The 12,712-nt window shown below is 34.3% G+C and overlaps 1 protein-coding gene across 1 annotated transcript in view; it reads right to left on the bottom strand.

Moving 5' to 3' along the window:
- LOC132697828 (uncharacterized) overlaps positions 1–12,712 on the bottom strand; it is a 381,002-nt gene that overhangs the window by 323,122 nt on the left and 45,168 nt on the right. Inside the window, exon 2 of the mRNA XM_060663502.1 lies at positions 4,409–4,999. Within this exon, the coding sequence (XP_060519485.1) occupies positions 4,409–4,999 (591 nt within the window). The remainder of the gene's footprint in view (positions 1–4,408; positions 5,000–12,712) is intronic.

The raw sequence follows: 12,712 nt of genomic DNA, 5'->3' as shown, positions 1-12,712 counted from the left end.
CCCTGGCAGTGCAGATAAAACATGTGGTTAATGCAAGATGTCGCTCCACCCCATTTTACATTGGCTGTACGAAGGTATTTGAATCAGGCATTTGAATATCGATGGATAGGTCGGAGCGGACCTCTAGCTTAGCCGCCTCGCTCACCAGACCTTAACCCGATGAACTTTTTTGGGGGCCTTAAAATCTTTGGTCTATGAAACGCCTATAACAGACATCAATGATCTGCGATAAAAAATAAAAAATAGTTGCGAAATGATTAGAAATAGGCGTGTTCTATATTATTTTTTAAAATGTACAAGAAAATGTTTAGAAATGAACGGCGGGCATTTTAAAAATGCATTGTAATTAGCGTTGTATACTGTTTAATTCCCGATTATTATTAATAATTTTATATTATCGAAAATGTTAAATATATTTATGTTACTTAAATTAAACATGTTATTTCATTGACTTATGTCATTTTTTCACTTTTTTAATTTGTACCATACTGTTTTCAAAAATTTAGTGAACGTCACCTGCAGAAATGCATATCGCGATATCCAGTATCACTTTTCTGTAAATAAGAAGTGCGGTATTCGGGCGGAGAATGAAAAACTCACACACTTAAAACAAGAGTAGCAATTTTTGGGGATTTGTGATTCTGCTTAAATCAATCTGTTCTATTTTGCGATATCGGTTTAAATCAATAAAATACACGGAAAATAAAAAAAATGTACTAGATAAAATGACAGGCTTGTTAATTTTTCAAAGGAACTTCCACAGGCTACTGTAATGCTTTTTACAAAACTTTTGGATTCCTCCTGCGTCGGTTTTTGCTTAGTCAAAATTGACGGAAACTGTCAAGCTCTGAAGAAGCCAACAGGATGATTGGCGAAACGTCAGCAATTTCGAATAAGCAAAAACCGACGCAGGAGAAATCCAGAAGTTTTGTAAAAAGCTTGAAATATTGCGATTTCGAATTTTTGTTGAATATTTCCTCCAAGTTTCCGAACTCAATTGCAATTGTTACTTCCAAACACCATCAACCGCCAGAATCCACAAAAATTCAGTTTTGAGCTTTCCTTATAAAATATGTTTTATTTATAACCCATATTGATTATGTTGTTATATACATATTTTTCTGTCAATTATCGCTGGGGGTTTTATTTTTTTGCCATTCTACCCCCGACACCATACAACTGAGCTGATGGGTTTGTTCTATAATTCCAAGAAGTAAAAATGACAGTTATCCGTTTTTGTTTAAAAGAAACGCAGCTTGGAATGCCTCATACGGAAATTATCGAGAACTTCGCATAGATTTAATTAAATCCAACTTTGAATTTCATCACTAACGAGATAAAACGTGAACGCCGCGCCGTATCTGTTTCAGCTTTTTTCGAAACGGACACAAATAGGATAGTTTAACAAGTGTTTGATTAAATCTAGCGTTGCTACATTTCCAAAACGAAACCCAGTTCTCAATCTGATACGCTTCTATTTTTTCGTGAACGTTACTTCGTAATCTTACGCATAACGAGTAATGTATCATTAACTTCTATAGCGACGTATATCCAAGTATGGAGTTTTATTTCCTCGTATCGTTAGTAAAAGTGATATATCGCGTAGGTTCAGTCACGATGATCATTATTATTTAGTGTATCAATTGTGCCATTTTCTAGTGTCTTTGTGCCCGCTGTTTCTTCGTTCGCCGCGGGTCATCTCGACGACGAAATTTCCGGCAGGTGATTTATGTTTTTATTCAATTTTGTTAGGAAATTCGCGACGATTTTAGACCATGGGATATACATTTTTGAGTAAAATTTTATTATTTGAGGAGAAGAAATATAAGATGCATTGTTTAGTCTGCCGGAAATAGTAACACACAAATTACTGAATATGAAATTTGTTAATTTTGAATGTTGTCTTTTTCTAGTATGCTGATGGCTTCGAATCAGCGCCCTAAAGACGTCAGCAGCATGTTTTGCGAGGCAGAGCCAATACCCAAGAGCGCGAAAATCGACGCGCATGAAGATAATCGTCACTTGACAAGATTTCACAGGTCTTGACTATTACAGGATTCGTTAGAATAAAAAACAACTGCGACGGGCGTAGCAGTAGATTATATCAATTTTCCCGTAGCTGCTTAGCATGATTTTTGGACATACACAAAAATGGTACTGATAAATTAATTAAATAAAATGTATGTACCTGTACAGTGGTGGAAAAAAGTATGGTAGTAAGACTTTTAGTTTCCACACATTAAGAGACACACTCTCGTAGGGTATATTTCTCGATCTGAGCCAGAACTAATCATTCTAGAACGAGATAAAATTGACCGAATCCAATATAAAGAGGTATATACAATATTACCGTTGCAGTTTACGCTGTAGAATCAAGAATGAGTAATTGAGAAAGCAAATTATAAAAAGTTTCCACACGTGTTTTAAATGCGATATAAATGTACATCAGTTGCGTCTCTTAAAGTATGGAAATTTAAAAGGCTCTATCTTACTACAAGCATTAATGATACAGATATTATATTTTTGCATATATATTTACTTAAATTAACTTATTCGTAAAACTGTCTTATATATAGCCGATAGGACAATGTTTTGAAACACGAATCTAAGTTAGTGAAAGAATGGTTTAGAAAATAAAACATGTCTTGGATCAACGTATTAGAATGCACTCAAGTGGGACTCATTCTTGGTAAATCGGGGTTGATGCAAATTTCTGCAGAAACTACAAAAATTTGTCGATTCTATGCGAGGCCGTCCTAGATGCCAAACTAATAAACGTTTCCATACTCATTTACAGCTTTCATTTTAAATTTCTTCAAAATAAATAAGAACCAAAAGTTCAGATTTTCAAGAAATTATATGTTTTTACATAACAATTGTTTCGACAACACCGTGTCTTTAACACATTTGATAAAAACACGGTGTTGTCGAAACAATTGTCATGTAAAAATATATAATTTCGTGAAAAAAATAACTTTCACTTCTTATTTATTTTGATTAATGGATTTTGAAGTAAAAGCCACCTCATTTCAATAAATTTCTTCAAACTTTAAAACTATGAATCTGAACGCAAAAGCACCAAATGCTGTTTCAACTGATTCGACACTTTCAAAGCGATTACGGTAAAAGTGACGAAATTTTAAGAAGTGGTGACCGTAATCAGATTTGCAAATATGGAATCATTACAATGCTGATTAAGTGTTTTTTAATCCAATATTGCGATATTGAATCTATGCAGCGAAGATTTAAAAAACATGTTCCTTTCAGATGCAACGCAATCTTACCAGTCCTAGAGTTACTATTACATCGTTCTGACACGATTCAACTTAAATTGTGAAGAACGAGGACAGCTTTATTGGGTCATTAACTGTGGCTACTAACTGTTACCTGAAAAATTTTTCAGATAAATGGTCCATATTTTTCGGCAGTACATTTCATCGTTTGGCCAGAAATAGTGATCCACTCCATCAATCATTACTATCTGATTTCATGCAACTATTTAGTTTCTTTTTTTCCATTTTGGAATTACAGTTAAATGATTGTCCAACTGATGACTGTTGACCACTAATGTTGGGATCAGTGATAATTAGCAACAGTACAAAACGGCGAAAAAACATCAAGTATTTGCATATAATCTTAATTTCTTGCGTACGATTACAATTTAGAATACTCCATATGTCTCCAAATCCGACAAAACCTTGTGGAAGAGTCAAATAATGCTGAGTGAAAATTTATAGGTTATACTGAAAAAATACAACCATGTTACCTTTCATTATAGTAGAAGAACTGACGGAAAGAGAAAATTGTAAAGGACATTTACGACCTTTTACGATCCTCGTTGTAAGCAATATATTTAGAAAAGTCACATCTTGTAGCAATTAGTACCCAGATAAAATTTTCTTGCGGACCATTAATATCCAAAACTTAACTTCGGAGTTTTCTAGTTTGCTACATAATTTAAGATAGATAGTTGTAAATAACTGATTCATTCCTGCAAGGCAATTTTAATAACACCAACAGATTATCGCAACGATATTTTAAGCACTTTGTACTGTTATGCCACAAGTATCGAAATTGGTTTAAAAAGAAACAATGTCTCACATAAAAAAGATAACAAGCCTGACTGACAAAACAATATATACAAATTTTAATGGAAATTCGAAAAACTGGCAAAAAGATCATAACAAAAAGTTGCTGATGAGTGAAGTGAAGAAGATTCATGATCAAACAATAATAAGTGCATCGTTGAACCCATAAATACTAGACGTTACGTAAGTATCTTATAAAAACAAGGTTTTTAAAAACAAGACTGACCTGCCAGTTCTGCACTTGCCAAAATGTTTCTAAAATAGTTGTCCAGAACTTACACTAGGAGACTCTTTCGGTCATCTGATATAGAAACACTTACCAATATCTCAGCATCCGGTTTGCCAATGCCCGCGTCAATACTTGAACCATCATCTAAAAAAGCTTTGCTCTTTTTATCCTCAACCTGTTCTTGAACATCATTCAAGGAAGGAGAGGATGGTCTTTCTGATCCGACTTCTTCTCCGCGTCCATCACTTTTATCAGCTTCACCCGCAGCTATGTCATTTTTTGGTGCGGCGTCTTCTGTAAACACTCCAGCACTTTTCACTTCAATTATGTTTGCGATCTCTAAGGTAACTTTACCGTCGAGCGGTACGACCAGAGCGTCCTCGAAAATATCTTCGATTACATTCACTTCGCTGGTCTGAAGGGGTTTGTCTAGCTTTGGATCTACATACCAAGCGTTTTCTGAACTTGTTTCGGTACTCGATGGTAAGTCGATGCTTGTCGGTTTGTTAGATAAGGCATTTTTACATTTTTTAAAGTAATTCTTTACTTTTTTCTTTTTCGAAATCTGCGAGCAACTCGAGTGGTTCGATCCATCTTTCTCTTTTTCAGGCGGCGTTTCTTCGGGTGCTGGTTTCCAAGATTGTTCGTCGTAAGTTAGAGCTTTCTGGTTCGTGGGAGTAACCTGAAACGAACGAAAACCTTGTTAAACTTATTTTTAAATAAAAGTTGTGTCTAAATTATTATGTAACGTCTGTTCATAGATATAAGAAATTGACTAACTGATACGAATTAAGGAAAGACCCGGGCAAGCTGTAACTTGCTTAGAATTTAATAATTTGGGGTTTTGTTAGGAAAGATACTAAACAATATTTATTTATTTATGTAGGTATTTAAGTTTAAATCTAAAATAAAATTACAAAATATTTTTATTACCTACTTAAATTACTTCAAATTATTCACATAATATATCAGTATCGCTATATGGATATACGATTGTTCTGCTTTTTCTATATATTTGCCCAACTTTGTGTAGGGATGTTAAAAACTTCGGTTTCTATAAGTTTGAGGACATTGAAGTTAACACGGGGAAAAACATTTTTTCAGTTGGTGCCAAACATGCTCAATCGGATTAAATTTATAGAGTGGTAAGGTAGAAAGAAGCCTTAAAACTCTATGCCCTAGATTTTTTGCATAATTATCACAGACGTATTCATTTTGTAGGTTCAAGCTTTGTAGAACCTCACTTAATTGGTATTTGGTATAATCTTCGTGAAAATAAATGTCGTTATTATACATGTAGTTTTGGATTGTTGCTTTTGTGTCACATGAGGAAGGGGTTTTAGTCAACTGTCTACTGTCATAACTTGCATTGTCCATTTCAATGGCGCTATTAGGAGGGATGTTTGGAACGTTTGTTTTTAAATCAACTTTCAAATAAATCAGCGGTGGTGTCTTCATGGTAATCCAGAGAAGAATCTTTAATATTTCTCGAAGACAGAGAAAGCCCATTTGGAATCCAACCATCTTTAGAGCCACCATGCAAAATAGTTATTCTTTTACCTCTTTTTGATGGCGCGTTTGTTTTGAGTCAACCCAACCCTTTTCCGGGGTTTCATAAATGTCGAACCAGGTTTCATCCAAGTAAATAATTGGCCTTTGTTGTTCTCAGTAAATCCTAATTTTTTCTAGATATTCCAGTCGCCATTTCCGAATTCTAAAAGATTCTATTAAAACTTGCCTTTTGTCATTGGTTTTAAATCTAAAACCCATGTGTTGAATACACTTTCATAACTTCCTTAGTCTCAATAGAATAGTGTTTTCTACGTTTGGGCGGGAGCATCTTCTGAGATATTCGCACACGAGTCAACACACGCTGTAAGTAAGCTGTAAGTAGTATACCAAACCAAAGAATATTAAACACAGGTAGGTATAAAATTATTTTCTATTACGGACCATAATTTTACCTGAATTTAAATTCCGAAACTTTAGGTAATAATCTTGTTGCATTGTATGTTGAATTGGATAATCCCATTCAAAAGCAATTGGTCATTTTCTTATATCTATGAACAAACCATATCTGAAAATATTGTCATTGCTTGAAGAAATAAAGACAATATTAGTATTTGTAATTAATATATTAATTATTATCATTATCTTGTTGGTTTGCCTATTTTGTCCGTTATTGTTCATTCGTAACTTCCAATTTCAGTTTAGTTTCTCCAGTCATGAGACTAAGAATTAAGGTAGGCATGCAAATGCGTCTCAGGTATGTGCATTTTATAGTGGTATTTGCCAGACACAAAAGGAGTTAATAATATGGAAAAAAGTTCAGCGCAGCAGTTAAATCTTAATTTATGGCCTCTCAATAATATTTACTGTCACATTACAAAACAAACGCTAAGAGACTCTATGTCTGACTAAATGAGTATACCTACAGGGTGTGAACGCCATATAATTAGGAACTAATAAGATTGCTGAACCCATAGGTAACATTTGCCCGAGTCTAGCTCAACTTGAGCTGTCATATTTAATGCAACAATGCATATACGGTAACTTTCACAATTATATCATTTACCTTAATACCAAATCCGTGATTTCATTCTTATTGAAATATTGTTGTACCGGTATGAATAGTAATCGCTCTCTGTAAATTCTACAATGTCACACGGGTATTAAAATTATCATGCATTATATTCATTTCAAGGCTCCTTGTGGGTTCGATCTGATATATTACGGAGTTCGTCGTAGTTATTAATTATTTGTTCACTTCATTTATCAAATTTGGCATAGGAATAAGACAAACAGGAAATTCTACCGAAAATAAAACAAGGGATAGTCATCACTACTGAAATAAGAGAAAAAACTCACCACCTGGACCCACGTTTCCGCATACTTAAACAAATCGATTTTTTTGCCACATAGCCCACAAATATTTTAAACTATTTTCGCTGTCTTAACATAATAATATTATATTTTTCGCCACACCCCAAGTGTCTTCTTCTAGTCCATCATCAACAACTCATGTGATATATCTTCGTCTAATCTAATTTAATCTATAGTCTTTTATTCTTTTCATCATTTCTCTATCTTTTTTCTTCATTCTTGCAAACAACGTTAAAATACAGCTAAGCAACGATTGCAATCAAAAATTTTAATGGTTTAATATATAAGTGGTTGAAGAAATTTAAAAAAATACGTTTTCTCTATGACCATTATTTGTCAGCTATATGTTAGCAAATGCAAATAAAATGTTCCAGTTATTTTTGTAAAAAGAGATAAACATTCTTTCAGTCCAATTTGATTAAGTACTAACTGGGTAGCAAAATTTATAAATAACTCAATTTCATCCACTGTTGATATTTTAAATTGTTTTTTTTTAATGTTACTGATTTACTAAGGCAATTTAGCTAACTACTATAAAGCACTAACTACTAAATGGTGAAAATGCGGCGCCAGTTCTGCTGTTCGATGAAAAAATGGAATTTTTCCCGCCACAGAGCTAGCTCTTGAATTATTATAATGACTCGCCATATATTAATTTAAATGCTGGTTGGAATCGTACATACTATATTTTTGTGCGTTTTTGCTGAAGTTAGCGAAACATAGAAATATATAGATAAATGAATAAAGAGACGGTATTGTTTTATTATTATTCATTATTATTATTCCGGTTATCAGGTGTAAATAATCAATGTTTTCCAAAACACAGGAATCTTTTTGGTCACTCTAAGTCAAATAAACAAAAAATATAGATTTTATAAGCTAAAGTATGTTTCTAAATTGCTCTAATATCATATTTTTAATGAAAACATGTTTAGGTACCCATATTTGGCGGGTGCCAAGATAAAAGTCCTTTACAACGGCAAAATGGTTGTCATGTGCATAGATTTTTGTTAGGTTCAGCTCATCTATCACTTTAACACGTCAACTTCATTAGTCACTGCTACAAACCGCTTCGGACATTACCAGTACTTTAGACACGGGCTTGGGAGCGCTCTGATGGTCTCAGGAAATTTTAGTCATTGATATTTTGACCCACCTTATTCAGCGAATATATCCTAACCTACTATCTTGCAAAAACTAATCGTCGTGCATTGATAAACTTCTTCAGTCACTAATATATTAAGCACTTGCTCTGTGACTAAAATGGTGTTTATCAATTTTGTTGCGAAATATGCTGTTAATGTCAAAATAAAAACCTTCATTGTTCTGTTAAGTAATCAATACTCCTCAACCGAAATTTGGCATAATAGTTTGCTTAGCTAATAAAAAAAATTACTAATTAAACGACAAATTATCCGCGTCACGAAATGTTTATAATAAAAACGGTTATTTTTATAGGCGGAAAAACCGTCAGCGGTAAACCGGCCCATAAATGAGGCCACCTCTAGGCTGATTCCGCACTATTCCGTATTCAAAAATCGAATTCGAATTTATCTCCGACCGCATCTAGAGGGCCACCCTGTAACGCCAATGATTAATCGCTCAAAAGCTCGCGCTTTTTTAGAATGAGTACTTAATTATTACTATACGTATTTACTGCGTTTTGCGTTTCCATAAATCATTCGGCGGGGCCGTGCATACCTCTACGGAACAATAGTAATAAATACACAATAATTTAATAAGAGTAATGACCGTTTACGGAGTTTATAGGTTAACGGGTTTATTAATATCGTTTTTAATTATCGTGGCAAAAAAAGCTCGCGTTTCCGTTCAGTCGCTATCAATTAGTAATTCCTTGCGTTGAAATGGGTCTATTTACTTTAAATAGTAGCGAGAGTTCTTTTACAAGAATAAAAATGAGTTCAAATTCGGAAACAGTCAAAAATGCCCGACTAATTTTTATTACGCACAGGAAGTTAGCATTAAGGTAAAAATTTAATGGAATCCTCTCAAAATTTATTTATCTAAAAGGCTAACCAAAACTCTGCTCGTGACTTGTGAATATATAATTTCATGAACATGGGCATCATGCACAAACATTTAAAGCTTTTGTGATTTAAGAACTTTTATTTAATAGAATTTTCTTTCTCGTATTCGTTGTTATGCTTGCTTGGATTTGAATCTTGTGCTATTTGATAAGAATTGTCTGTTTTGAATAAACGTTATTACTATTACTGTTTTTTTTTTGTCGCAAAAGTAGAAAGAAATACCGGCGATAATGCTAATTTCATTGTAAAATTGGCACTACCACGATTCAAACTTATCTTTAATTGTTTACTTCTTTACTAATTTTTAATTGCAAATATTTAGCAAAGAATCAAATTGCTGCCATTTTTGTAATATAAGATTCTAACAATCCTAATTCGTTTCTTTTCGATGTATAGAAATTTAAGTTGGCATTACTATTCAAGATGGCGACCGATTTAACAGCTGTCAAGTAATTTATTCTCAGTTTGGTTTGGCAATTCATCATGAACAGACTCACGCCTGAACAACGCTTACAAATAGTGCAATTTTATTTCGAAAATAATGGTTCTGTGCGGAATACGTATCGCGGACTGCGTCCATTTTATCGTCGATAAAATCGTCCATCAGAGCAGTTAATTCGATTAACCATAGAACGTTTTCGCACCACGTTTACTTTTATTGATAACTCGCATCCCCAGAGACGCCGCACGGTGCGTACAGAAGAAGCTATTGCTGTTGTAGAGCGTATCATTGAGGAAGACCCGAATAAGTCCATCCGCCATCGACCACAGGAATTGGATCTGTGTCCATCCACAGATTTTGCGGAAGGATCTTGGTTTACTGCTTACAAAATCCAACTCGTGCAAGAATTAAAGCCAAACGATCATCAAGTAAGGCGTAGATTCGTCGAATGGGCCCAAAACAAGATTGCCGTTGTTCCCGATTTTCATAAGCGAATTTTGCTTAGCGATGAAGCGCACTCCTGGTTGAATGGCTACGTCAACAAACAAAACTGCCGCATTTGGAGCGAAGCTAATCCTCAAGTGTATGTCGAAACACCGTTACATCCAGAAAAACTGACTGTTTGGTGCGCTTTATTGACTGGTGGAATCATTGGTCCGTACTTCTTCAAAACCGATGATGGCCAGAACGTTACAGTCAATGGTGATCAGTATAGATCTATGATTACTAACTCTTTCATTCCTGAATTGAATAGCCATGATGTCCAAGAGATGTGGTTTCAACAAGACGGCGCAACATGTCACACAGCTCGTGCCACAAACGATTTATTGAAAGACACGTTTGTTGACCGCCTAATTTCATGTTTTGGACCTGTGAATTGGCCTCCAAGATCTTGTGATTTAACACCGCTAGACTACTTTCTGTGGGGCTACGTAAAGTCATTGGTCTATGCGGATAAGCCACAAACGCTTGACCATTTGGAAGACATTCGCCGTGTTATTGCCGATATACGCCCCAAATGTTGGAAAAAGTCATCTAAAATTGGATGTCCAGATTGGACTACATCCGCGCCAGCTGTGGCGGTCATATGCCAGAAATCATATTTAAAATGTAATGCCACAAGATTATCTTTCGGATAAATAAAATTCATGTCAATCGAATAATCCATCGTTGTTTTATTGCAACTTAAAGTTCTATACATCGAAAAAAAAACACCCCTTATAATATTCTTATCCTTACACATCACTTCGACAGCGCGGTTTTGAGTATGTATTTCGAAGGTTTTACTAAAAACCGAAACATACACCTTTTCAATACATAGCATGGAACCTTATCTGAGTCTGTATACAACTGTTTCGTTAGAAAGTTAAATTTAAGCCACATATGACCAAAGAGGTTTATCAAAAGTAGATTAAATATTTCAAAATCAAAATCAAAACTCTTCCGATATTTATACGGATACACTGATATAAACTGTATCTAATCCAGTTTATATCATTGGTTGCTTAGGGAAACGCTTGTCGTGAACGTTGCATTATAAACTCAGGTTCCAGTTTTCGCAATACGCTTTTTTAAAGTTAATTGCAGTAATAATATATAATCCAAATAAATAAAAAAAAAGAATAGATAGAGCCAGCGTTGGTATTTTACATCGGACTTGAAAAATACCGCATCAGAAATTGAAAACATAAAAATGAATGAGTTGAAGAGTTTCTTCACAAAAAGCGCAGGAAATGTTTTAATATCAACAACGGCCACAATACGCCATTTGTTTCGAAAGAAAACGTCAATAGTCAACTCACATATGCTAGGTGGTCCCCAGAAACGCGCGGCTTTAATAATGTCAAAGTTGTCACGTAATAATCTTTTATTGCCGTATCGGCTGCCGTATCAATTTCTTAATTTTGTCAAGGTATTTATACGAGTGACCACCCAGGAATAAATATCACGAATCTATAGATGATTTCTACAGAACCGATAGCGAAATAATCGATAATTATATGCGAAAATTATATTATGGGAACTATTTCGAATTTGCATTTAGCTAATAGCTTAGTTCGCGTCAGCAAAACGCGGAAGTAACGTCGGGTATATGGCAAAGGACAAGAATACAAATGCAAAAACATAAATAAAACGACTGGTAAAAAACTGGTCTGCTACACAAAAGACACGGAGCAGTCCCACGACCCAGTAATAGAAACATTAGAAATTTCTGTTTCTGGAATTAACCTAAAATAAAAACAATGGCCTATCATACTTCAAGCAGTCAAAGATCGCCTAATATGGGCCTTATTTCTAAGGCCATATCAATTTGTTTCCTGGGTGACATGTTCTACGAGTGTTATGCGAAAAGTCGCAATGATTCGATTAGACCGAAGTCTTGCCGACAGAAGCCTTTTTCTAAATTATAGATATACTGATATAGAACATGTGCTACATAAAATAATTATGTGCATTATTTTAACAACTCCATTAACAATCACTTCTAATAAAGAATTTGACTTAAACAATTTGGTGCAAATTGCTGGGATTTATATAAAATATTAATAAATCCGCTAGCAAAGGTTGCGCGAAATGGAGTGTATAAAAATGTATAAAAATATATATAATAATAATGTATAATAATAAAGACTTTTTCAATCTACACAAGTTCACTTTAATTTGCGCCTCAGACTTTTAATAAATCGTATCGAAACTTAAGATTTATAATGAGAGTATCCAAAGTATTGGAAATATATAAAAAGAATAGAAAACATCCAAAAAAGTTATCTGGTGTTTAAATTCTTCCTCGTCGTCGTTTCCTCTTGTCTGAAGAATCATGATATTAGCGCAATGTGCAACAGGTGATTTTGGTATTCCATTGACGATCTTCTGTCTCTAGAAGATTTGATTGGAATTGATGACCTGTATTTTTTCCTACTTTATCTAACCATCTTGATGGTGATTGGTCTCTGTGACTTTACCCTTTAAGACTACCTTCACCTCATAAACTCAGTTACTTTCCTCTCATACTTTAACTTCC

This window comes from Cylas formicarius, unplaced genomic scaffold (assembly GCF_029955315.1).
Source record: "Cylas formicarius isolate icCylForm1 unplaced genomic scaffold, icCylForm1.1 PGA_scaffold_2__14_contigs__length_35257938, whole genome shotgun sequence".
Classification (NCBI taxonomy): Eukaryota; Metazoa; Arthropoda; class Insecta; order Coleoptera; family Brentidae; genus Cylas; species Cylas formicarius.
This window is presented reverse-complemented; position numbering and strand designations above follow the sequence as displayed.